This window comes from Lissotriton vulgaris, chromosome 7 (assembly GCF_964263255.1).
Source record: "Lissotriton vulgaris chromosome 7, aLisVul1.2, whole genome shotgun sequence".
Lineage (NCBI taxonomy): Eukaryota > Metazoa > Chordata > Amphibia > Caudata > Salamandridae > Lissotriton > Lissotriton vulgaris.
Window position 1 is genome coordinate 1,271,730,408 of NC_141695.1, and position 25,001 is coordinate 1,271,755,408.

The 25,001-nt window shown below is 43.9% G+C and overlaps 1 protein-coding gene across 1 annotated transcript in view; it reads left to right on the forward strand.

Annotated features, from left to right (window-relative positions):
* The window catches only part of LOC147703391 (uncharacterized), a 9,287,842-nt gene that overhangs the window by 3,036,339 nt on the left and 6,226,502 nt on the right, over positions 1 to 25,001 (forward strand). The window contains exon 9 of the mRNA XM_086931832.1: positions 18,874 to 18,936. Within this exon, the coding sequence (XP_086787958.1) occupies positions 18,874 to 18,936 (63 nt within the window). The remainder of the gene's footprint in view (positions 1 to 18,873; positions 18,937 to 25,001) is intronic.

A 25,001-nucleotide genomic window follows, 5' to 3' on the forward strand; every position in this document is an offset into this window, starting at 1 on the left:
GCTCTACTTTAATAGAAGTCAGTAGGGGAAATACATTCCCCTGATTTGTCTTTCAAAATCTTCCACTTTCCTGTTCTAAAGTATTAGTATATATGTCACTTCAGTACATATGTATTAGCTGTGAAAAGTTAACTTTTACAGTATGTTAGAACTGGGGGTCTCTACTTGGCAATGGTATACACCTTTGACCAAATTGGGACCCTTGCTTCTAAGTCAGGGAAAGGGGATTACACTACTGGATAACCCCTGCTCACCCCCTTGGTAGCTTTGCACGAGCAGACAGCCTTATCTCAGAGGCAGTGTGTTTAACATTTATGAACACATACAGTAATACAGTGAAAACACTACAGATGGATACCACACAGGTTTTATAAAAGTATGTATTCTTTATATAGACTTATCACAAGACCATAAACGACAAAAACCCACAATACTGTACTCAATAATAATTCTTCAAGACGGTAGAAATAGTTAAAAAATAGGTTATTCACTTAAAAGCAGTCTTTATCAACAGATAACCCCAAATGGACTCATCACAACGTCAAAGGTCAAAGAAATCCCAAAGTGCGGCGCCTACCACGAGGTGCGCGGCATCAGGCCCGGAGTCAAAACAGACCCACAACAAAACGGTACCTTGGGAAATCGAAAACGAAGACAGCTCACAACGTCGGGGAGGTGCGGCGTTGTTTCCTTGCTTCGAGGGAGATTATGCGCCGGTGTCCTAGATGCTGGTGCAGGCAGGGGAGGCGTCGGTTCCTAACCAGAGAGGAGGTGACGTCATGATGTCGCCGAAACCACGGTTCCGTACGATGTCACAATGTCAATGGATTCTTGACCACCCAGGTCGACAACCGGCTCCACGAGTATGTCGGCTTTGGAGTCAATGCGGCACAGCAGGAGGCATCGGGCCTACGTCGCAAGACGGAGCAGCACTCACGGCTATGGCAGACATACGATGTCGCTCGCTGGCGTCGATGTGGCACGGCGGCCGGTGTTGGGTCTACGTTGCAAGTCAGAGCACGGCTCCGATGCAGGTGACGGCATCGCTCGCCAGCGTCGGTGTTGCAGAATTCCTTCTGTAGCAGCTAGAACAGCAAGTTCCATATGCAGGCAAACAGAAGGGGTGAAGTCTGGTATCCCTGAGACTTCAGTCAGGAGGCAAGCTCAAATCAAGCCCTTGGAGTAATATTCTGCAAGATGATGAAAGTCCTTTGAAAGTTCCTTCTCCTCTCCTTGGCACTGAAGACACCACTGGAGGCCAACCCAGCAACACAGCACACTGCCATGGGGGGCAGTTAAACTCCTACAGCTTCCTTGGTTCTTCTCCTTGGCAGAGGTTTGTCTTGTTGTTCCAGAAGTGATCGAAAGTCTTGGGGTCTGGGCCCCCATAATTATTCTGCTATGCCTTCTGAAGGCAGAGGAGCCTTTAACTAGTCCAAACCAGTTTTGTGCAGTCCTGGAGTACTTTGTTTACAGGACTCTTTCCTTTGGCAGGGTGGGCCAGTGTCATCAGACACACCACAGGAGGTGGAGCCAGCATTGTGGAAGGCAGGCACAGTCCTATTCAGGTGCTACTTCTTCCACCCATCTACATGCAGATAGGTCTATTCAGCCTTGTGCTGACTCACCCTGTCTCCTGGAGCCACCCAGCCCCTGTCACTCACAAAACCAGACATACAATACACAACCTAGCAGAAGCAGGCTGGATGGTTAGGCAAGAAAATACCTACTTTCTAAAAGTGGTATTTTCAAACACAGAGGGCCAGATGTAGGTAATTCCGATTTACCTACTCTTAAATACTGAATCATACCGATTCGGTATTTAAGAGTAGGTTAAATTGGAAGTAGGCAGATGTAGGTAATTTTTCTTTTTCAATTACCGATTCTGTAAGATTCGGTATTTACTGAATTGGTAAATACCGAATCGGTATTTCCCATTGATTCCTATGGGCCTTGAAGCCCATAGGAATCAATGGGAAATACCGAATCGGTATTTACAGAATCGGTAAATACCGAATCCTGGCAGGGGGAACGGGGTGTCAATTTGACACCCTGTAGCACCCCAATTGCAGGCTTGTGTGCCATGTGGCACACAGACATGCCCTAAGGGCATGTCTGTGTGTCACATGGCATAGGTGTACATGCACAGATGTGCATGTACACTGGAATTCGGTATTTTACCACCCAATAGGATTGGGTGGTAAATTAAGAATTCCTAAGGGCCTGTGGCACTGCAAACTGTGCCACCTACATATGGATTTACAGAATCTGTATATTTACCAATTCGGAAAAATACCGAAGCGGTAAATTTACCGAATCTGTAAATATACCGATTCTGTAAATTCAGAGGCATCTCCATGTCCAAAAGCCAAATACCGGTCAGTAACGGCCGAAATCGGCTGTTACCGACCGGTATTGGGCGACCTAAATCGGGCCCAGAATGTTTAAACCAACTTCACTAAAAGATGTGTTTTATCATTCTGAGTGCAGGCATACTAAATTCGAATTTTTACCATGTTCCCTGGGTCAGTTAGAATTATAAGATGTTATAATCAAACTGTCCAATCTGGCCTATGGGAACAGGCAGCCTTGCATTAGTGAAAAACGAAATAGGCTGTAAGTCACTGTCAGGTTATGCCACATACATCAGGGCATGACCTACCTTTTACATACAATGTACCCTGCCCTAAGGCCTACCTTAGGGGTGAAAAAATGTAGAAAAGAGAAGGTTTGGGGACTGGCAAGTGGGTGCACTTGCCAAGTCGACATGGCAGTTACAGACTGCACACAGGCTCTGCAATGGTAGGCCTGAGACACACTTTACAAGCTGCTTCTATGGGTGGCACAACCAGTGCTGCAAGCCCACTAGCAGCATTTGATTTACAGGCTCTGGGTTTACATGGTGCACTGTACTAGGGTCTGACAAGTAAATCAAATAACCCAATCATGGAGTCACTAACCAGTACATCAATTTAACATAGGGAGCACTTGCACCGTGGCACTGAATAGCAGTGGCACAGAGTGCCCAAAGCATCTAAACCAGCAAAACATATCAACAACAGAGGAGGCAATCAGTGAAAAATGGAAGGTAGACTCACGCCAATGGTACCAGGTCTAACACAGTATAAAACATATTTTGCACTGTATAGTAAATACCAAGCTCCTCTTTGCATAATTCTAGCACTGTTGTAATGTCTTAGAAAGTCTAGGCCCTAGTTCTCTTACATCATGACATGTATAATCATTGTATACTATTGCATACATTTTCAGTGAGGCTTTCCAGGGAGCTCTGTGTCCCCCCAGCGTTATCTAGGAGAGGGCCAAATTGTTAAGGGATGCTTAACTACTGTAGAGGGAATTGGCTGACATTTATCCTTTCCTCACACTATTCTGGTCTCAAAGAGATGAGACCAACTTGATGACCAGCTTTATTACATTGTCTTTTAAATGTGCAGAAGAAGGAGCTTTAGGCTTCAACTCTAATACAAAACACCAAAGGAAACAAAAACTTTACGCTTTCAAAGTTGAAAGAATTACTTAAAACATGTTCTTCATGTAAAGCTTTTATCATAAGAACTTTACTTAGTTCATTTTGTGTGCAATATTTTATCAGCTATCTAAGCTGATATTAATGTCATTTACATGGGAAGGATACATGGATACACTCACCATAATGAAACGTGGTTAGGTAGTGAAAAACAGAGTCTTCTACATCCAAAATACAGTTGATTTTCGATTTTTCAATGATCAAGAGGAAAATTGTTCCATTTCTGAGTTGAGAAGTGTGAAAAGAATATACAGACACACACACACTCTTTCCCTCGCTCTGGGCTCTTTTTAAATTAGGAGTTATTCATTTGAATTGTGACATGGATTTGACAAAAGTGGTTAGAACATAATAAACCGGTTTTGATCACCTAAAACAATGGACCAGACCCATAGTAAACAAGAAGGAAAGCTTAGTGAGCCTTGCAACCTGCAGTTGATATAAGAATGGTATGAATATGATACACAACCACATTTTGTGTGCTTAAAAATGCTCATATCACTGCATTTTGTACTCAATGGAAAAATGGCAACATCTTTTCTTAGGAGAAATATAAATAGCACAATTTAGAAGCAGCATAATCTTGTAGTTTAACATTATTGATATGCTTTTGCCTAGTATCTTGTTGCACTAGTTACATTTTAGCCTGAATAAGCACATTTATTCTTTGATTACAAGAATTTGTGTTGCTGCAGTAGTGGCTAATTAGCTCAACCATATTAAAAATGGAGGGTTTCTCAACAAATTCCTAATTTCAGTTATATGTAAGCAATATGGAATGATTAATTAGGTTTCTCTTTTCACCTTTTTAGGTTTCGCTGGGGGGCGGAGCCGTTAGGCTCCTCCTCCAGAGAAATCTAATGAGTACAGTAAGGCACTATGGAACACGCCCCCCGTCCCATTGGCTAGCTCCATAAATGGAGCCTAGCCATTGGACGAGGGGCCTGTCCATCAATGCCGGACCAGACACGGGGGCGTTCCCGAGATTCTTTGGCTTTTGCCGACGTCACGTGACGCCGGGAACGCCCCCGAGTCTGGTCCGGCCCGGCCGTGATTGCTGCTGTCCTGGGCATGTTTTTCCCCGGCACGTTTCCCGCCTCCCTCCCGCCGTTCGTGTTCTCTCCCGCCCCCCCCTCCCCCCTCACGCCCCCTGTGTCCTCTCCCGCCCCCTCCCGCCGTCCGTTCCTCTCCCGCCCCCCCCCCCTGTCCTCGTAGGCCTCCCTCCCGCCGTTCGTGTTAGAAAGGGTGCAATGCTTTTAGTGAAAGAGTACGGGTACTTCTCAGGTGCTATGAGATGTCGAGTATCCCTGCACTTTTGTATTACTTTTAAAGCACTGGCTCACGTCCCTTCCCACTATCTACCTTGTTTTTATTATTTCATTGCACGGCCCGACCACACGGCCAATGCTTTTCCTGTCTCGTCCTCTCATCCCTCTCGCTAATCAGGTTTCTTTTCCTCTTGTCTCACGAGCCATATGAAAGTTCCACAGAACACTCCAGACATTTCCGCAGTCCGTGGTCTCTCCCGCCCCCCCTCCCCCCTCACGCCCCCTGTGTCCTCTCCCGCCCCCTCCCGCCGTCCGTTCCTCTCCCGCCCCCCCCCCTGTCCTCGTAGGCCTCCCTCCCGCCGTTCGTGTTAGAAAGGGTGCAATGCTTTTAGTGAAAGAGTACGGGTACTTCTCAGGTGCTATGAGATGTCGAGTATCCCTGCACTTTTGTATTACTTTTAAAGCACTGGCTCACGTCCCTTCCCACTATCTACCTTGTTTTTATTATTTCATTGCACGGCCCGACCACACGGCCAATGCTTTTCCTGTCTCGTCCTCTCATCCCTCTCGCTAATCAGGTTTCTTTTCCTCTTGTCTCACGAGCCATATGAAAGTTCCACAGAACACTCCAGACATTTCCGCAGTCCTAGCCTTGTACTCTACAGATGTTATCATCAGGTTCTATATTTTTATCCACTGATTAAACAGCTGTTTTCATAACACAAAGTGGTTCCGTTCTGCCCGCTACTAGCGAAACGCAGTGTGCCGTACCCACACACCAACGAGGCACGCTCTTACAAATCCCTCATTTATCTCTAAGACTTACGTTAGGAATACGAACAACTAGACCGAAAGCCCTGGGTGAGTCAACGCTCGGAATAGGACCGACTATGTTTAGTCATGCTGCAGAATCTCGGAAACATTACATAATTACCAACATTATGTCAAAAATTACAATTACTGCTATGTCGTAATTGAGCCCACTCAGTACCGCAGTAGCTGACATGAAAATCACACTCCCGAATACAACCACCCGGGGCGGGGTCAGTCAAGCTGCCTTGCAATAGGGGCATCAACCTCGGCACACGCTCACTCTCGCCCTCTGCGAGCCTGACTACACAGTTTACAATGAACATGGAGGAAGACGGGGAGATAAACGTTTTGTGCCACAAATGGCCCCATACCATGTGGGTGAATTAAGCCATTACTGGCCTCTCAGATTGTAAATGAAACCAGAACCTATAGCCCCCCTTGGCCTCAGAGTGTCTGTCCCTTAACCCCACCAGGCACACCCAGTGGACCGCACCGTTTGCTACCTCTTGTATTTTGTTTGCCCACAATTGTCATTTTTGCCTCATGTAACTTAACGTTTGCTTTTGTAATTTGTTCACTTGTAGTGTTCTTCTCATGCATCAGTTCTGTTCCTATTGTGAAGCGCTCTGACACCTTTGGGTAAAGTCTGCGCTATATAAAAACGCATACAATAAAATAAATAAAAATCCAAGAGGTTTACTCCACACAGTCTATATGAAAAACGGTAGTTTGTTTTAGTTTTAGTATGGCAACCATTCGTATGTCTAAAATGTGACAGTCACTCATTTTCTTTTATGGATTAATTTCGGATAGGAGAGAGCTTTAAAAATATCTTGGCGTTCAGTGATGCATTTTAAAGAACACCGAATGTCAGTCATAACCGCAAAACATAGTGCTTTAAGCTGATATATTTGTGTATGAAGTCAATCAATGGTATGCTACTGCCCACAAGGATACCCATTTCAAAAGTTTATATAGCTCGAGGGTAACTGTCACCAAGAACATTTCCCACGCCTCAACAAGACTGATGTGCAACATGACCTGTAGATAATCAGTTTGAATGCCGATAGCTCATTGTTTAATCCCACTGAGGCCGATAGTGACCTCGCCAAATTTTTTAAAGTAAATAGTTATGCCTCGGTTTAGAAACAATGCATCTACAATACTTACTTGTTTAATCTTTTGTTCACAAATATTGTCCTTGCGGTGCCTAGTTTATTCTGCTGGTCTGTGGTGAGTGTTCCCTGCACTCTGCCCGTTCCATGAAACCTCGCTGCGTCATGTTACCCCCGAGCTTCTCGCCTCTCGCCCCTCCCCCACACTACCATCACGCAGCCTAGCAGTGTGCCATGCAGGTAGAGTTGCTAGTTTCTCCTTCTGTCAGCACAGAAAAAAATGTATATCTGAAAAGATGGTGGGCGTACCTCTATGACCCACTGATAGTAACAACGATTGAAATGAAACTGAAATGCGCAGCTCACAATGGGGCACGGGGGCAGCTCGCTGGGCGCTGCAGCGGGTCCCCGCGGAGCTATGTGGGTGGCTTGAAGTGCTCTTTTGGAATTACAGGTGACCCGGCCCCGCCTCCAACTTGTGAGGGTACATTTAGCTATACACCTACCGCCACCCTGTCGGGCTTCGATATTGCAGTTTCCCGGGCATACACAGAGCTCCAAGGTTGGCGCATTAACCCACCCTACAATTTTACTAGAATTGGAACCTTTAAACCAACCGGCTCGCACAGAGCTCTGCAGTCGGCGAATTAACCTACCGAGATTGGAACAGGCGATCCGCTGAGTACACGTAGAACTCCATTGCCTCACCGCGCTCTCTTAGGGGGACCTAGAACTAACCCACACACGCGTTCCTGCAGATCGTGAAGTAACTGTTAAGAGGAGGGGCAGGCTCCCCAAACGTAGCCTCCAGGAATCAAAGTCTTTTGCACCCGAGCTCCACGGTTGAACCGCTGCAGCCTCTTTTGGGTGGCCGTAGTCACCTTCTCTACCCTCCTCCTGGGGCACTATTACACCGCAGAGGACCGCCGACCTCAAAGTTGGGGAACCAGGTTCAAGTCTCGGTGGGGACGCTAAACATCCTGTAATTGTATAAAAAACTGCAAAAAGCACAAATTTCAAATGTTATCGACCTTTGGAGGATGAACATCTATTCGACCATACCACCTAATTCCCCTTCACCCACCCAGCTCTAGAGTCAATGAAAATCGGTTCCTACTCCTTAAAATTTATTACAGCAGGATAGCTTTTTCATCGGGAGGGGAGGCAAAATGATGTAACCAATACAATGGGCTCACAGTGCATTATGTATTACAGTTGTTACAATAAGCGCTACCTCGCGGGCATCTTCTGACTCGGGTTTAGTGAGAACTTTCGGTGACAAAGGGCCCTTGACGCCGCCTCTCTGTGGGCAAAAAGGAGGTTTTCTATCAGTGTACCACAGTTCCGGTAAACTTCTGCAGACAGGCCTATATGTATTTAATACTAAAACATACACAACCAAGCTATGGACAACGGGGGTCACACACTGGAATGCGGTCATATGGCCAAGATCACACAACCTGTCAACTGTAGGCAGACCATGATGGGTGAATGCAAATGTGGTGCGGGGGCCTTTATCTGTACACCTTGTCTGGGTCTGGGTATGTGTGTTTATCGGCATGCGCGCCTGTGTGAGCATTAGTGTGCTTACCCCTGTGTGCCTTTTGTGTAGATTCATGTGTGTATGTCTTTTGTAGTTTGGTGTCTATACATATGTGCGTGGTTTGGAGTTTATGGACGCTGTGAGTTTGTCTTGATGCATGTGGTTCGGCGTGTGTGGCTGGTGTATGAGTTTTAGCGGTCCAGTGTGTGTGGGTGTATGTAAGGACTAGTGTATAGTTGTTGTGCTTTGGAGAGTTTGATGTGTGTTGTGGTTCAGCGTGACTAGGGAGTGCTAGGGAGTGCAGAGTGACTGCAGAGTGCTAGGGAGTGCTAGGGAGTGTAGAGTGACTGTGGAGTGCAGAGTGACTAGGGAGTGCTAGGGAGTTCAGAGTGCTAGGGAGTGCAGAGTGACTGGGGAGTGCTAGGGAGTGCAGAGTGACTAGGGAGTGCTAGGGACTGCAGAGTGACTGCAGGATGACTGCAAAGTGCTAGGGTGTGCTAGGGAGTGCAGAGTGACTGCAGAGTGCTAGGGAGTGCAGAGTGACTGCAGAGTGCTAGGGAGTGCAGAGTGACTGCAGAGTGCTAGGGAGTGCTAGGGAGTGCAGAGTGACTAGGGAGTGCTAGAGAGTGCAGAGTGACTGCAGAGTGCTAGGGAGTGCAGAGTGACTAGGGAGTGCTAGGGAGTGCAGAGTGGCTAGGGAGTGCTATTGAGTGCAGAGTGACTAGGGAGTGCAGAGTGACTAGGGAGTGCTAGGGAGTGCAGAGTGAGTAGGGAGTGCTAGTGAGTGCAGAGTGACTAGTGAGTGCTAGGGAGTGGAGAGTGACTAGGGAGTGCTAGGGAGTGGAGAGTGACTGCAGAGTGCTAGGGAGTGCAGAGTGACTGCAGAGTGCTAAGTCGTGCTAGGGACTGCAGAGTGACTGCTAGGGAGTGCTAGGGAGTGCTAGGGAGTGCAGAGTGACTGCAGAATGCTAGGGAGTGCTAGGGAGTTCAGAGTGACTGCAGAATGCTAGGGAGTGCTAGGGAGTGCAGAGTGACTAGGGAGTGCAGAGTGACTAGGGAGTGCTAGGGAGTGCAGAGTGCAAGGGAGTGCAGAGTGCAAGGGAGTGCAGAGTGCTAGGGAGTGCGAGTGAGTGCGAGGGAGTGCAGAGTGACTAGGGAGTGCAGAGTGACTAGGGAGTGCTAGGGAGTGCAGAGTGACTAGGGAGTGCTAGGGAGTGCAGAGTGCTAGGGAGTACAGAGTGACTAGGGAGGGCTAGGGAGTGCTAGGGAGTGCAGAGTGACTAGGGAGTGCTAGGGAGTGCTACGGAGTGCAGAGTGACTAGGGAGTGCTAGGGACTGTTGAGTGACTGCAGAGATTAAGCTAATGGCAATGTAAATGACAATGCCATTTATTTATCTGTTTTCAAAACCAACACATAAATACAAATTTTGTCATTTACAATGCCAAAAGCTCTAACTTTTCCAAAGGCGAAACCATTGCATTGTAAATGCTTGTTTGTTTTTACGTCTCGTCTATCACACAGCTCAAGCTGTCTATTGGTGAAAAAACCTATTGTCAGCTTACAGTGGGCATAGAGCCAGCCCATTGCTTACCGTTGGTTAGATTGACTGTCACTCTAATTTCTTTCTTTTCTTCAGTTAACTTTTGTGGGCTTTCCTTCCACTTCATCTGTCTCTCCACTAGGGCATGTGTGCCTTACTTGTATCCTTCCACTGCTCACTTTTCAGGCACTTTTTCTATTTGTTTAAGCACTCCACGAAAATGCATGTGTTTTCCAGCTGTGTCCCTCATGTACTCCCCCTGCTGTTGTGATCATGTAGCTCTTTCTCTGCCCACAAGATTCTCCCCATCTCCTATTCCCGATGTGTTTGCCCTCGGTGCTACTCCTCCCCATGTTTCTTTTTCTGTATGCTTCTCCTCCCATCTCCACATTGCGCACTCTTATCCATGTTCTCCCCCAATTCTTCTTTGTGCCGTCGGATTTGCTTCCCTCTACCCACAACCCTGTGTCATTTCCACCCAACTCATGTGTTTCTTTTCCCGACTGCCATGATTCTAGTCCTCCTCCCTTGTGTTGCTTCACCCCACCCATGCAACTCTTTTTTCTTTTTGTTTAACAATCCAATTCATAACGGTAAACTAAAAAAAATGCTTTTGTCATTTTGTTGGTATGTCCATGTTTGCTGCATATGGCAACAAAATGACATAGCAGGTCACGTTGAAGGCTCTTTTTTCACTTTTTTAAATCATGCGGTACAGTATCAGAAATACTTTACAGCTTGGCAAAAATCTTTGCCAAAGGTAATAGGTCCTAAAGGTGGGACATTTTGGCTTTGGCAGTGTTTGTTTGAGAAAGCTATCTCACACAACAGCCCTCTTGTTGCCTCACAGAGTAGCAATCTCAAACAAGCAGCAGCACTATAACAACTGTCACAACAGCATCCTCACACATTTCAAAGAGTAATTCAGGATAATGTACTGCATGGCTCAACACTCAAAAGATCCCAAAGGCGGGACCTATTAACTATGCCAATGCTTGTTTTAGATGGATCGCACAGATTACCTTAATAGGCAAGGTTTTTTTTATGTTGGTGACCCACTCGAACAAAGCATGCGAATAAATGATGTCTACTATGGTACTCATTATTAGGCTATATAAGTAGGGATTTTATATTGGTTTAACATTTACCTTGTATATATATTTGTACTTTTATAATGGTATAACTGATGGTTGCCTTAGTGCAAGGCTATAACCAGCATAGTAGGTCCAAGTTGGTTATCGTGACAAGCCAAGGATTGCAGCTAGAGAAGCCTGATTAGTGCACTAGAAACACACATTTCTGATGCCATTGGTCTGATCTATTTATTATGAAAAGTTATGATAAACGCAGTAAGACTGAATTATTGATTGTAAAAAACATATGTTAAAGTCAATAGACATTTAAGAGTGGATTGTTTTTTCTCGGTATTAAAACCTACAGATAAGTATTTTGATCAATTAAATGTCACAGATTACCTTTGTCACAGATTACCTTTGTCTGGGCAATGGTAACAGGTCACTTGTTACCGCTTATTTAATTTGCATTGCACCACATTAGACAAGGCCACTTCCTCTAAAACAGGAGACAATATTGGAATGCTGTTATCCATAGCCTATCATAGTTTTACTATTCCAGGATAGCCAACGCCATGGTTCTATATGTGACGACCATGCTGGATCTTTGAAACAACATCAGACTATTTACAATATCTCTACAAGATGGACACTGGCTTCTATGTTTACTTATTTATTGCAAGCATGAGTATGCTGTTTAGTCCTATTTTCTTTTTACGATTTGTATTCTTTACATTGTTCAAGCATATGTTGTTGAATTTGTGTGTTTTATTGCAGTTGTCTCAGAGGGCAAATGCAGAAACAAGTCAGTGGATGGGTGAATAGACGCATGGGTGTAAAGATCAGAGACACCATACATGCATGATGAATTATTAAGTGCCTGAACCCATCAGTGACAAAAAATGCGCTTTCATCACTATGTCAGACCTGTTGGCATTGCCAATGTTGTTTTTTCTTTTCCTACCTTATTAACTTCAACAGAGCTCCACACATTCCAATGGTCTACTAGAGAATTCATACATTTGCATATCCAGGGCTTGAAAAGCATTGTCGAGCAAGATTTATTCAGGATGAGCTATATTTAGGGAATACTCACCTTTTCTGGCAAGTTGAAAATCCTCTAAATTCAGGGAAGACAAACTAACTTTTGACCTCTGTCTCTGAAAGGAAACGGAGATTCAGAGGGCTCATCGTTTCCCGTTTGTAGCTAAAAGGGGGCAAGCGGGAGCCCAAGCGGGGAGACCCAGGGCATTGTTGATTTATGTTGGGAATTTTTTATTAAGACAGCTCATATTAGACAAGGCCAAACCGGAGTCTAAACGGGTATTTAACAATGTTACTTTCTTCGCAAGGCCGTATTTTTGCCATACCACAGTTGAGCGCAGATGGAGGCTGAGGCACCTGATTTCTCCCATCCAGGCCTTGGGTTCAGAGGCTTACTTGTTATATCCTGCCAAGTTGAAAATAGTTACCAAAGGCCAGGTCAAAGTGTTTCTCTCTGAAATCAAAGCAAAGGAATATATGGTGGAGGCTTTGGGGTACAAGGAGGAGTAATTAAGAGGGTCTCTCTAGGGAGTGCATTGCGGTGGTGAGGGGGTGGCGATGGCTGCTTCCCTAGCGTCCACACCTAGGTCATGAGTGACCTATTTGCCTGTAGGGGAGGGTGGGGGAGGGGCAGCGAGGGTTGGGTTCGGGGAGGGGGAGAGGGGGTTGGGGGGGAAACAGGGCACATGTTGCATACACAGAGGCACAATATGAAGGTACAGGTACAAGTACAGGGCACAGTTATTTGGTGGGAGGGGGAAATAAGGCAAAAAACTGAGAAATGGAATAGAGAGTTGGTACCAATACTAGATGTTTTTTAATGTCTTGCCGAATTATGACAGTGAATGTATGCGGCCTAAATAATCTTCAGAGGAGATTACGAGTATCTGCCTTTTTGAAATCAATGTATCCGGACTTGGTTTGTCCGCAAGAAACCCATGTGGAGGGAGGAAAGGGCTATTTGCTAGAGCAGTTGGGATTTAAGGTATTAGCACACACAAAACAAGGTTCAAAGACCCGGGGGGGGGGGGGGTGGCTGTATTAGGGAAAGGTAGAGACTGTATAGTTTTTAGGAAAAAAGAAGATATATGGGGGAGGTGGGTTATAATTGAGGTGGGTTTCAGAGGGACTAAATTCACATTGGTCTCGGTGTATGGCTCGACAGGTGATGACCCCGACATATTTGACTTTTTGGATCAAGAGTTACCAACCTGGCCTGAGCCCGTCATATGTTGCGGGGACTTTAATATTAACCGCCCTTCTGGTGTTGAGCTACAAGATAGACAGGGGTATCGGGGGAGGAAGAAGAGGGTGTATAGGGCAGTAGTAGATATGGCACTACATAATGCTTTGTCTGATGTCTGGGCCAATCTCTACCCTCAGGTGGATGGAGACACATTTTTTTCTGCACCACATAGAATAACGGTAAGACTGGATTACTTCATGATTTCCAACTCCCTACTTGCAAACTCACAGGTTAGGAAACTGCCCCGTCTGGTTTCAGACCATAACCCACTTATCTTGACAGTCAGCTTAAGCGGGATAACAAGGAAATTATACAGTTGGACATTTGAGAGAGCTCTTTTAAAGGATATTGAGTATTGCAGCCATATGGATACCTGGATTAAGGAGTTCTGGAGTATCAACAGGGGGAGTACTAGTATTGGTAATGCATGGGATGCGTTTAAAGCAGGGATAAGGGGTGAGACACTTAGCTTCACTATGTTTAGACAGAAAGTGGAAAGAGAAAGGGTAGAGCAGCAAGTTAATTCCCTTTTAGCTGCAGAGGAAGAGCTGGGTAGGTTAATTGCGAATGGGTACCCCCTGGATCAGCAGCTGTTGGAAATTGTGGTTTTAAAGGCTAAAATAGCAGAAAATATTGCTAATAAAACAGCAGCAAACTACTTAGTAAAGAAGGAACAGGCTTGCGAGCTGAGTGAGAGAGTGGGGCATATTTTTTGCTGTTAGAACGAGGCAGAAAATTGCTGCAGGGGATATTAAGAATATAAAAGATGGATCAGGTAATTTGATTTCAGACTCGGTAGGCATAAGAGAAGAGTTCAGGAAATACTATTCAGAATTGTATGATGTGGAAGAAGAGGAGAGCATTGAGAGAACCAGGGATTATTTAGGAAATCTTCAATTGCCCGAGTTAGAGATAGCTGAAAGGGAAAAAATGGAATCTAGCATAACACTAGAAGAACTAACAATAGCCTTATCAGACCTCCCATCATCAAAGGCTGCAGGCCCAGACCAGATCCCTGTGGAGTTCTACAAAACATTTCTGGCGGCCCTCAGGTTGGAATTAATGGACATGCTTATTCAAGCTCAGAGGGGGGTTTCGATTCCAGCCTCCTGGGGAGGCACTGAAGTCATAGTTATACTTAAAAAAGGCAAACCACCCACAGCCCCCGGGTCGTACAGACCTATAGCTTTAATGAATGCTGATGTGAAGCTATACTCCAAAATGTTGGCAACAAGATTGGCGGCAGTCATAGAGAAGCTGGTCTCCCCGGCCCAACATGGGTTTATCCCAGGGAAAGGCACTACAGAACATGTTAGAACAGTGATTACTTCCTTCGATGCTATGGAGGTCCTGGGCGGCCCTGTCACAGCTCTATTCCTCGATGCCGAAAAGGCTTTTGACAGGGTCGCCTGGAGGTATTTGTGGGAAATAATGTGGCATTTTGGGTTTGGCGAGGGTTACATTAGAGCAATCCAGGTTTTATATAAGGCACCAACTGCTAGAATTAAAATTAACCGAGAACTTACGGCTGCAGTACAGATAAAAAGGGGGACAAGGCAAGGATGTCCGAGCTCTCCTCTTCTTTTTGCACTTTATTTGGACCCTTATTTACGTTATCTTAATTCTAACCCTAGAATCCTTCCGCTTTGCTTACATGGTTTAGAAATTAACGTGTTGGCATATGCAGATGACATTGCTATAATTACCCCAGACCCATCCTCGGCAATTGAGAAATAGAACAGGAGGCCTACAAATTTGGCGTAATCTCAGGTTATAGGCTCAACAGCACCAAAACACAAATCGTTAACAATTCAATGGTTAGATGTGATGATACACGTGTGGTTCCGGCAGCAGTCTATCTAGGGGTTGAAATATCGGCTAACCTTGAGACAGTGGTAGAACGGAACATGACCCCATTAGTGACAAAAGTTAGCTTAGATTTGGTTAGAATGAACAATCTTAAACTTTCACTGGTGGGTCGATCCAATGTTATTAAAATGCTTATACTCCCTAAGTTTCTATATTTTTTTAGAACAATACCATTATTGTTTGAGCTCTCTTGGTTTAATAAGGTGGAGGTAATTCTGAATAAGTTTATTTGGGCACACGGGAAGACTAGGCAGACTTGTAAATTTATGACTTTACCGAGGGCAAGGGGGGGCTGGGGGGTTCCAGATCTTAGATTATATTATCGGGCTTCGGCTCTTCAATATATGCAGGGTTTGATTGGAGCGAGTGGAGTAGATCTGAAGGTTAATGCCTTTTCGACCATGGTGTACTCCATCGTGCTGGGTTCAGAAACGGAGAATGCTTTCCTAAGGTGTACCGACTCTTCATATTATAAACGTACTCAGTTTAAGACGATCTTAGCGGCACATAGTATCTGGACAGCTGTAGCAAAGAAATGTGGACTGGGTAGATTTAACAGATACACAAGACTTTTCAGGAATAAATCCCTCCCACCTTCAATTTTTGCTGACGATATTATGGCGGAATGGAATAGAAAAGGAATCATAAAAATAGGAGATTTGCTGGGTTCAGATGATAAGATATTACAATTCTCCGACCTTGTGACAAAGTTTAACATCGCCAGGCAGAGTTTTTTCAAATATCTGCAGGTCAGGAGCTTTTTCAGTAGGAAAAAAGGGGGTGAGGCTGGTTTTTCTAAAAATAGTATTTTGGAAGCCATAGAACAAGGAGGGGAGTGTTCTATTCGTAGATTTTATGCTGTCTTGGTAGAGTTGAAGCCGGATGATATTGAAAAATATGAAAACAAATGGGCAGGAAAACTAGGAATACAAGGCCAATATTTCTCGGACTCGTTGGAATTAGGCTATTCTGTCCTTTGCTCTGCCCCGCTTCAATCCCAGCATTTTAAAACTTTATATCAACTTTATTACACCCCGGCTCGTATCGCACAGTGGGGAGGAACTACTGGGATTACCTGCCCTCGATGCAGCGACCCAGCAGCAGACAGCATACATATGTTTGCCTCATGTCCTCAATTAAGATCTTTGTTGAAAGGTATGGAAGACTTTATGGGTCGTACACTGGGGTTGGCTGTGTCGCTAACTTCAACTGTAATTATGCTAGGGGTTAGAGGGTTTGATGAGGAGATACATCGTGAATTTTTGTTTGTAGCAATGGCGGTGTATAGATTGTTGATCGCCAGAGGCTGGCTAGACAAAATACCTCCAGTGACACAACAGTGGATTGCTCTGCTACTTGGGACGTTTAATTTAGAAAAAGGCATTTATGCTAGAAAGGGTAGAAGGGCAAGAAGGTTGGGAAGGAAAATATGGGAGCCAGTTCATCAATGGAAAGAGAGGATAAATGAAAGCCATAATTGATTTAACCGCTTAGGATATGTGTAGTTTGGTAAATTGATATAGGGATGTATTTTTTTTTGTTGGTTTTTTTGTTTGGTTTTTAATCTGTACCGTAAGCAAAAGTATTGTTGTTATAAATGTCTTTTTTTAATTGGTTTAACATTTGATTAGTATATGTATTAGTACTCCGTGTAATGCTATACGTGTGCCTACAAAAATTCTAATAAAAATATTAAAAAAATAAATAAATCTTATTTTATCACATTTGCTGGCTGTCAAAGACAGAGGTCAATAGTCAGCTTATTTATTTTTCTTTCCATGACTTAAGTTAGAGGAGTTTGTGAAGTGAACTGTGTGACAATGAACTGTGCAAAGCATGTTAAATGAAAGGCTGTAAGATGTCAGGCTTTTTTCTAACACAACACTGAAATAGCTAAGTGAACAGTTCAAACATTTCAAATATATTTCACTGGTTATGAAGACCCAATTTGTAATTCTGTGGTTAAAACATATTTTTATAGGATAAAAAAAAATTAGAACACTTTTTATTTTTATTAATATTTTGCAGAAACCCAATTTCCAAAAATTGGTTATGCGCTATTTTTAGTAAAATTACATGTTAGTGGGAATGTTTTGTGGCCATTTCAATTGTAAAATATGCTATCTGTATATGACAATGCACTATCACATCATGTTTTGGTAATATATTTATGAAAAGTGAGTTTTTAAACATGAACAGGGAATTATTAATGCTCCTGCCCAGGGGACAATCCTATTAGTGAACTAAGGGCCAGATGCACGACCATTCACTTTTGCAAGTGGTAAATTGCGTTGAAGTGTGATTCACAATTTGCGACTCGCAAAAGTGAATGTACAACAGTATCTCAGAGACTGTTTGCGATTCCCAATGGGGTCGCAAATTGCATACCTCATTAATATTCATGAGGCAAGCACAATTTGCGACCCCATTGGGAATGGCTAGCACTAACAGGGATGGTGGCCTGTTGGGTTCAGCAGACCACCATGTCTGTGACTGCTTATTGAATAAAGCAGTTTTCGTTTTTCTAAATGCAGCCTGTTTTCTTAAAAGAAGAACGGGCTGCTTCTCAAAAAGAAAAATGAAACTTTTCAGTTTCATTTTTTAAGGGCAGGCAGTGGTCCCTGGGACCACTGCCTGCTCTTAAAAATATTTTTGCAAACACACACAAAGGGGAAGAGGTCCCCTGGGGACCCCTTCCCTTTTGCAAGAGGTTTACCAGCTACTTGAAGTATTTGGTAAACTGAGAGTGTTTTGCAGCCACAAATGCAGTTGCAAAAAATAATAATACATTGCATTGAGACTCGCTATTAGGAAGGGACACCCCTTCCTAATAGCGAGAGTCGCAAATGCTATTTTGCGAGTCAGTGACTCGCAAAATAGCATTAGTACATGCCAGGACCCTTTTTGAAGTCACAAATGGGCGATCTCCCGTTTGCGACCGCAAAAAACGATCGTACATCTGGCCTCAAGAGGCAAGCCAGGAATCATGTGTACCCTATATATGGGCTCGATTCTTGTTATACATGGAACAGACAATTAGTCTAGTAAATAAAGAGTTTTTTTGTACAGCAGAAATAGTGAACTTGCATATTTGAAGGTGCTCCCTTATGTGATAATAAAGAAAAAGGCTGCTCCATAAGACAAAATATTTGCCTAGGATGACACAATTTGAGACCAGTTCACGGGTCAAGTTGGTTACCGTTAGGTCGAGTAGATTATTAAAGTTACTAGACCTACAGGTCTAGTAACACTTTTAAGATGTTTCGAGCCCTGGTATGGAATGACATTGTTTACTGTATATCATAAGAGTGACAGGTTATCCGTACCTATCAAGCAGTATTTGTGTCGGGGGGACTCGAGCTTCTGGCTCCACAAACTCAGACACTTGCCGCATTGCACTCATTCTCAATGTGCTTTAGTGGCTAATGGCTAAAATACACTGCTTAGATTAAACTTCATACACTCAAACTCATAGTGGAAGTGTCTGAAAAGAGAAATGCATTGCAATACTTTTCGTCATTACTTTTCGTCACACCAGAGCCCTTCAGTCCCACACTCGTGGTCACAATGAGAAAGTTATAGCGAAATGGCTGTAAAAGCTGCATATGTGGTGGTGGGTTTCTTCAACCCAATCCAACCTGCTAAGTTGTTCTCATGATTTGTGTTTCTAGAAATGAAAGACTCTCCTAGGAACACATGAATGGCACTTAAGACTGTATTTTTAATATCTCTACAGTGTCATTAGTCTGTTTGCAAATCCTATTTTCAAACATATACCTGTCACAAAACTATGTTATTCTGTGTTCTTTTTAGGTTACTGGGTCATCTGAAAGGGACAGAATTGCAACATTACTTCCTGGGTGCTTAATAGGAGAGGTGAGAGAATGTTTATTTTTATTTTCTAATTATCTGCTTAAAACATCTTGATTTTAACCCCTTAACTAAAGGTGCCCCCTGACTGCCAGTGCTGTGCCCTTATTTGGGTATTTTGGCTAGCTTGTGTTTAGCACCTCGTAACGTTTTTTTCACATAAAGTATCCATGCCAAATTTGCTTCCTATTCTTCCAGCATCCTAGGAATGTTAAAGGTACCCAGGATTTGTGGATTTCCCTGTGGGGTGCCTAGAAAATGGCCCAAAGTCAGCTAAATTGTGATGTTTTGGGGGAAAGATGGGAAAAAGTGCTTTGCTTTCCTAAAAAATGGCATCAACACAAGGTATTTTGTGCTAAAATTACCATCTTCCCATCTTTCACGAACATGCAGAGCCAAGTAAAAAACAACAACTTTTGTTACCATAGTTTTGGCATTTATCAAAGAGGTAGCCCATAGTTCCTATTTTTTTTATGCTTTCAACCTACTTCCAGTTTGTGATTGAAACCAGTGGGAACCCCATGGGTTATCAAAGACAACTATAGATTTCTGAAAAGTAGCACAATTCTGAATTCAGCAAGGTGTCCTATGTGAGGATCCCTCAAGGTTTTCTCCAAGAAACTAACTGTTGAAATAAAGAAATATTGAAAATGAATAGGAAAAAACTGCCATTTGTGACATTTGCATCCGCAACTTTTTGTCAGAATGGCCGATTTACAAAAGCAATATACCATTACATTCAATAGACATTTCTGTTTATATCGGTATATGGGGTTTGTAGGTTCTCTAAGAACCTGAGGTTGGTGTCAAGGAAACCTATATATTTTTTAAATGGGCACAAGATATGGAGTTTAGGAGCAGTGGTTATTTGTATATCTCTGATTTTGTGGGCACCCATACTAGCATGTGATTCAGGGACAGTTTTCAAAACAGCTTCTTTCTTACACATTGGCTTACATTTGAAAGGCATAAATGCATCAAAATACAATTTGCAGCACCAAATGTTATACTACCGTATGTTCCAACATATTTTCCCATAAAAAGGGTACCTCGCTTTTGTGGGTAGGCCTAGTGCCTGTGACAGGAAAAGGGCCAAAACACAACATGGACACATCACATTTTTCTATTCAAAACTGCCTCTTTTTCGTAAAGTGCGGGCTGTTGATTTTGGGCCCTTGTTCACCTAGGGAACCCGAGCTTACCTGCATATTTATGAGAATTAGAAACTTAGGGAATCCAGGGTGGGATGACTTGTGTGGCTCTCATCAGGGTTCCTTACCCAGATTTCCTTGGAAACCTCACACTTTGACAAAAAAAGACTCATTTTCCTCACATGGACAAATAACATTTTTTACTCAAAGGTGATAATTCTTTTGCAAAGTTGGTAACTTTGGATTTTGGGCCCTAGCTCAGCTGGCACTGAGGAACATTTTAAAACGGGTTTCTGTTTTTCAGAGTATGCACCCTGTACAAGCAGGAACCACCACTCTAGTCACTAGACAGGGTAAGCTAGATATACACTAAAAGATAACCTGTGCTCCCACTGTTTTAGCATGGCACAGAGCAGTGCGTGAAGGCAATGTGTAAAGTATTTGAGCAACACACACACACTCACAGTAACACTAGGAAACCACCTTAAAAATGCTCCACACTGGGTTAGAAAACTAGATTCTATGTTTATTAGGAAAACAAGACCTTAACTACAATAAAACAATGAATAGAACCAGTCATGAATTTTTTAACATTAAATCCAAAATGTAGTGCTCAGAAACAAACAGCGCTTGGGGTTATTTGAGGTCGTGCTGGACCAGTATAAATCCAAGTTGCAGGCCGGCTACAGGACTCACAAAGGTCCTGCTGAAAAAAGTATCTTGGATGGAGGAAGAGTTGATGTCAAATACTCTGTGTGTCGGTTCCGATCCATGCAGACAATGAAGATTTCGTCCACTAACCCCTTTACGATGAAGGTGCAGCATCATCATTGAGCCACGCAGTACGTCAAAACGAAGTCATCAATCGGCTCCAGCGTCGCGTCAAAGGGCAATGTGTTGGTGGACGGCGCAAAGTCGTCACTGCATCTATTTTAACGGTTCTACACTGCAGAATCATACTTTTAAGGGCCCGGGACTGGATTGGCACCACTTGGCAGGACAGCACTCACAGATGGCAGAGTCCATTTAATGTTGCAGGGTTCAAGGAAGTATTTGATGGCCTTCAGACTAGGACAGGTGACAAGCCAGCAAACCATTAGAATCTCTCTTTGTTCAAGTGAGATGGGTCCAGTCCTTGTTCTTAGCAGGGCAGAGATCAGCAGGCAGAAGGGCAGCACAGCAAATCAGAAAAGCATTTCTTCCAGAGTAGCAGTCAAGCAGAGTGGCAATTCTTGTAGCCCAGCAGTCTTTACTCATGGCAGAGTTCATCACAGGTCCAGTAGTGTACTGTCTTGGTAGAGTCAGAGGCCCAGTACTTATACCCAGTTGTGCCTTTAAAGTGGGGATGCCTTCAAAGGTCCTTGAAGTGCACAGGTCCCTATTTCTTCTCAACCCTGGGTCCAGATTATCAGTAGAAAGTAATCAGCCCTTTGTGTGGGGATACAGGACACTGCTTATTCATTTGTAAATCTCAGCCCCCCTCTTCCTGTCCAGTATGAGCTATCAGAATGCAGATGTGTTTTCTGTTACACCCACCCTTTCTGTGTTTGCGTACTTTTTAGAGGGAATTCACAAAGTGTAGTTGTTACCCACCCAATACATGTATTTGAGACAGGCTGCAAGGCACACAGAACAGTAAGATCAGAGAAATGTCCACTTTCTAAAAGTTTCATTTCGAAAACAGTAATGTTAAATGTAACTGTACCAATAAAGAGGATTTATCACTACCTTTCCAAGGATATGTAACATATCTAGCTACTCCTTTCTTATCAGGAATTGCAGCTTAAAAGTGTATTAAGGAATTTCCAACACTAGCATATGTGAGGGGTAGGCCTCACAGTAGTGAAAAACGAAAATATCTGTTTGTCACTACCAGAACATGTAAAAGTATATGTCCTACATACTCAAACGAATGTGTCCTACCTTTTTACACAGTACCCTGCCCTTCAGGGCTACATAGGGGCTACCTTACGGGTGACTTATATGTAATAAAAAGGGAGTTTAAGGCTTGGCAAGTGGTTATAAATGCCAAGTCAAAGTGGCAGAAAACTACACATACAGGCCCTGCTCTGCCAGGCCTGAAACAGGTTTGAAAGGCTACTTGTGCGGGTGGTACAACCAGTGCTGCAGACCCACTAGTAGCATTTAGATGACAGGACCTGGGTATAGTTTATACCACTTTACAAAAGACCTATAAGTAAACTAAATGTACCAATTGGGTACACCAATGTCACCATGTTTCGGATGGATCAGCAGTGGTAAAGTGCTCAGAGTCCTAAAGCCATCAAATAGAATCCAGCAAAAAGAGTAGGAGGGAGGGAAAATGTTTGGGGTGACCCTTCAGAGAGGGCCATTTTCCAACATAAAACCTAACAAACCTATCAATTTTCTAAAACTAGACACTTGGGGCAATCCAGGGTGGGGTAAATTGCATGGCTCATACCAGATGTTTATAACCAGAACCCCTTGTAAACCTCAAACTGTGACTTAAAACACATTTTTCTCACATTTCTGTGCAGGAACATTCTGAATCTGTGGGTATCCACAAATTTCATACCATCGAGAGTTCCTACATGTCTCCTGATAACAACAGTACCTCATTTGTGTGGGTGGACCAAAAGACCATCACTCAAATGACCCTGAGCTCTACATGGAGAGATCGGTGATAGGGGTAGGTGCTGTATTTGGGGCCATGCTGGGCCGCCACCAGTGGAAACCTACCAACCACTGACATTTATGAAAACTAGACAGCCATGCAATTTTACGGTGGTGTGCCTTGCTTGAATGCGAGAAGCTTTTCTTACGCATAATGCTCTGCAAACCTCAAAATGTGGCTAAAATCACACATTTTCCTTACAGTTCTGTGATGGAAACTTCCGGAATCAGGAGGAATCCTCAAAAATCCGACTACCCACTGTTCCCCAAGTTGTCCAGATAAAAACGTTGTCCCACTTATGTAGCTGGGCCGAGTGTCTGCGACAGGAACGGATCAAACCAAGGTTAATGGGAATTTCACTGTGGGACTTTCATTTGCCCTGGTTTGATCCGTTTCTTTTGCGGTCTTTATGCCCAGCCACACAATTGGGGTAGCTTTTTATTGGGATGAGTCAGGGTACACTGGGTGGTAGGAATTGTGTACATTTCTCCTGATTCTAGAAGATTACATACATTTTAGACAAAGTTAAAGGTTTGCATGGCATTGTTGGTTATAAAACGTCATGGAATCCATGTGAAGCAAACCAGCCTGGACTCCCCTGAGTGTCTAGTTTTTGGAAATGTGCGAGTTTGGTTAGTTTCCCTAAGTGGCGGCTGAGCCCAGGCCCAGTTAAATCTGCTACTAAATCAGGTTATTTTTTTTTTTACAGGAAATGTTGATGTTTGCACATTACATTTTATGGCTTTTCCTGTTGTGGACCCTAGACCTACCCTTACAAGAAGGGTAGTGTTTTTACAGGAGAAAGTGGGGTAAGGCTGGACTGTGTGGAATTTTGTGGATCCTTGTGTATTCTGGAATTCTAGACACAGAAATGCAATAAAAATGAACTATTTTAGGCAGAGTTCGAGGTATGCAGAGCATTGTGGGTAAGAGAAAGTCACAGGATCCACACAATGCATACCACCGTGGACTCCTCTAGGTGTCTAATATTACGAAATGTCTGTTTATGGAAGTTTTCTCCAAGCAGCAGCCTACCCAAACTACAAAAAGTGTAGCCATTTACCTTGGCAAATGGGACAATATTGGGATTTAGCCCCACAGTTCAGCCCCATAGGTAAAAGCAGCACCCAAAAGAATCAAATGATCTCTCACTTGACTATGGGATGGAAGTTACAGATAGCAGGAGAGCAGAAAGACTGTTGAGGCTTTAGGTGTGAGGGTAGGGCTGGAAGTCAGGATGGGCCTGACCACCCCATTATTTTATTTCAAACATAGTCCTGTCATCTATTGAGCTTACTTCCCCTGGGGGAAAACTGGGAGCAAACTGCCTCACTGCCCTCCCGGACAGCCAAATACAGGTTTCTCCCCTTTGGGGTGAAAGTATGGGTTAATGTCAGAGTGTGATGCCCGCACCCCTTTCTTTTGCCCCAAATGTAAAATCCATGGTGTTAATTGGCAGGGCTCGAAAAATCAAAAAATTGTTACTAGATCTGCCGGTCTAGGAACTTAAAAAAATCGACTTAACTTAACTGTAATGCACTTGACCTCTGTGAGCAAATGTCACAAGTTAACAAGATTTAAAGGCATTTTTATTGCTCATTCACTTTGTGAGCAGTAAAAATGCCTTTTAATCTTGCTATCTTTTCACATGTGCTCTGCTTTCAGAGACAGAGGATAAAAAGTCAGTTAATCTTCCTACTCACCAAAAAGGGCTAGTAGGACCTAAAAAGTAGCTCGCCCTTATTAAATGTGGCATGCAAATTCGAGCAGGCGGGTGGATTTTTTGAGCCCTGATTGTGCTTTCTGCCCTCAAGGGGACAACCTCCCCAATTGGGTAAACTTCCTATTTGACCCACAGGGGGAAGAAATACACTATTGCCCCTTCTGGGGAAGGGGTACGACTCAATGCTAGGGTAGGGCGCTCCCTCCTTTTGTTTGTTTTAACACCATTTTGGGGTAGTTTGTATCTAGTGGGCTTTCTGGCCCCCACAGGGGCAAATTAGGGGAAACTCCCTGCCTGCCCCTGGGGGTAGAAGGCAGGAAGACTGCTTCACCCGCTTTGAGGTGGGGCTGTGGGCAGTGCCAGAGCGCAACACCCACACTCCTTTCTTTTGCTCCAAATGCAAAATGGCTGGTGTCTAGTGAGCTCTCTGCCCCCTAGTGGGCAGATTTGGGGCAACCTCCCCAATTGGAACAAACTTCCTGTGTGCCGGCATGGGGCAGAAAGACACTATTGACCCTTCTGGGGCTAGGGGTATGTTCCA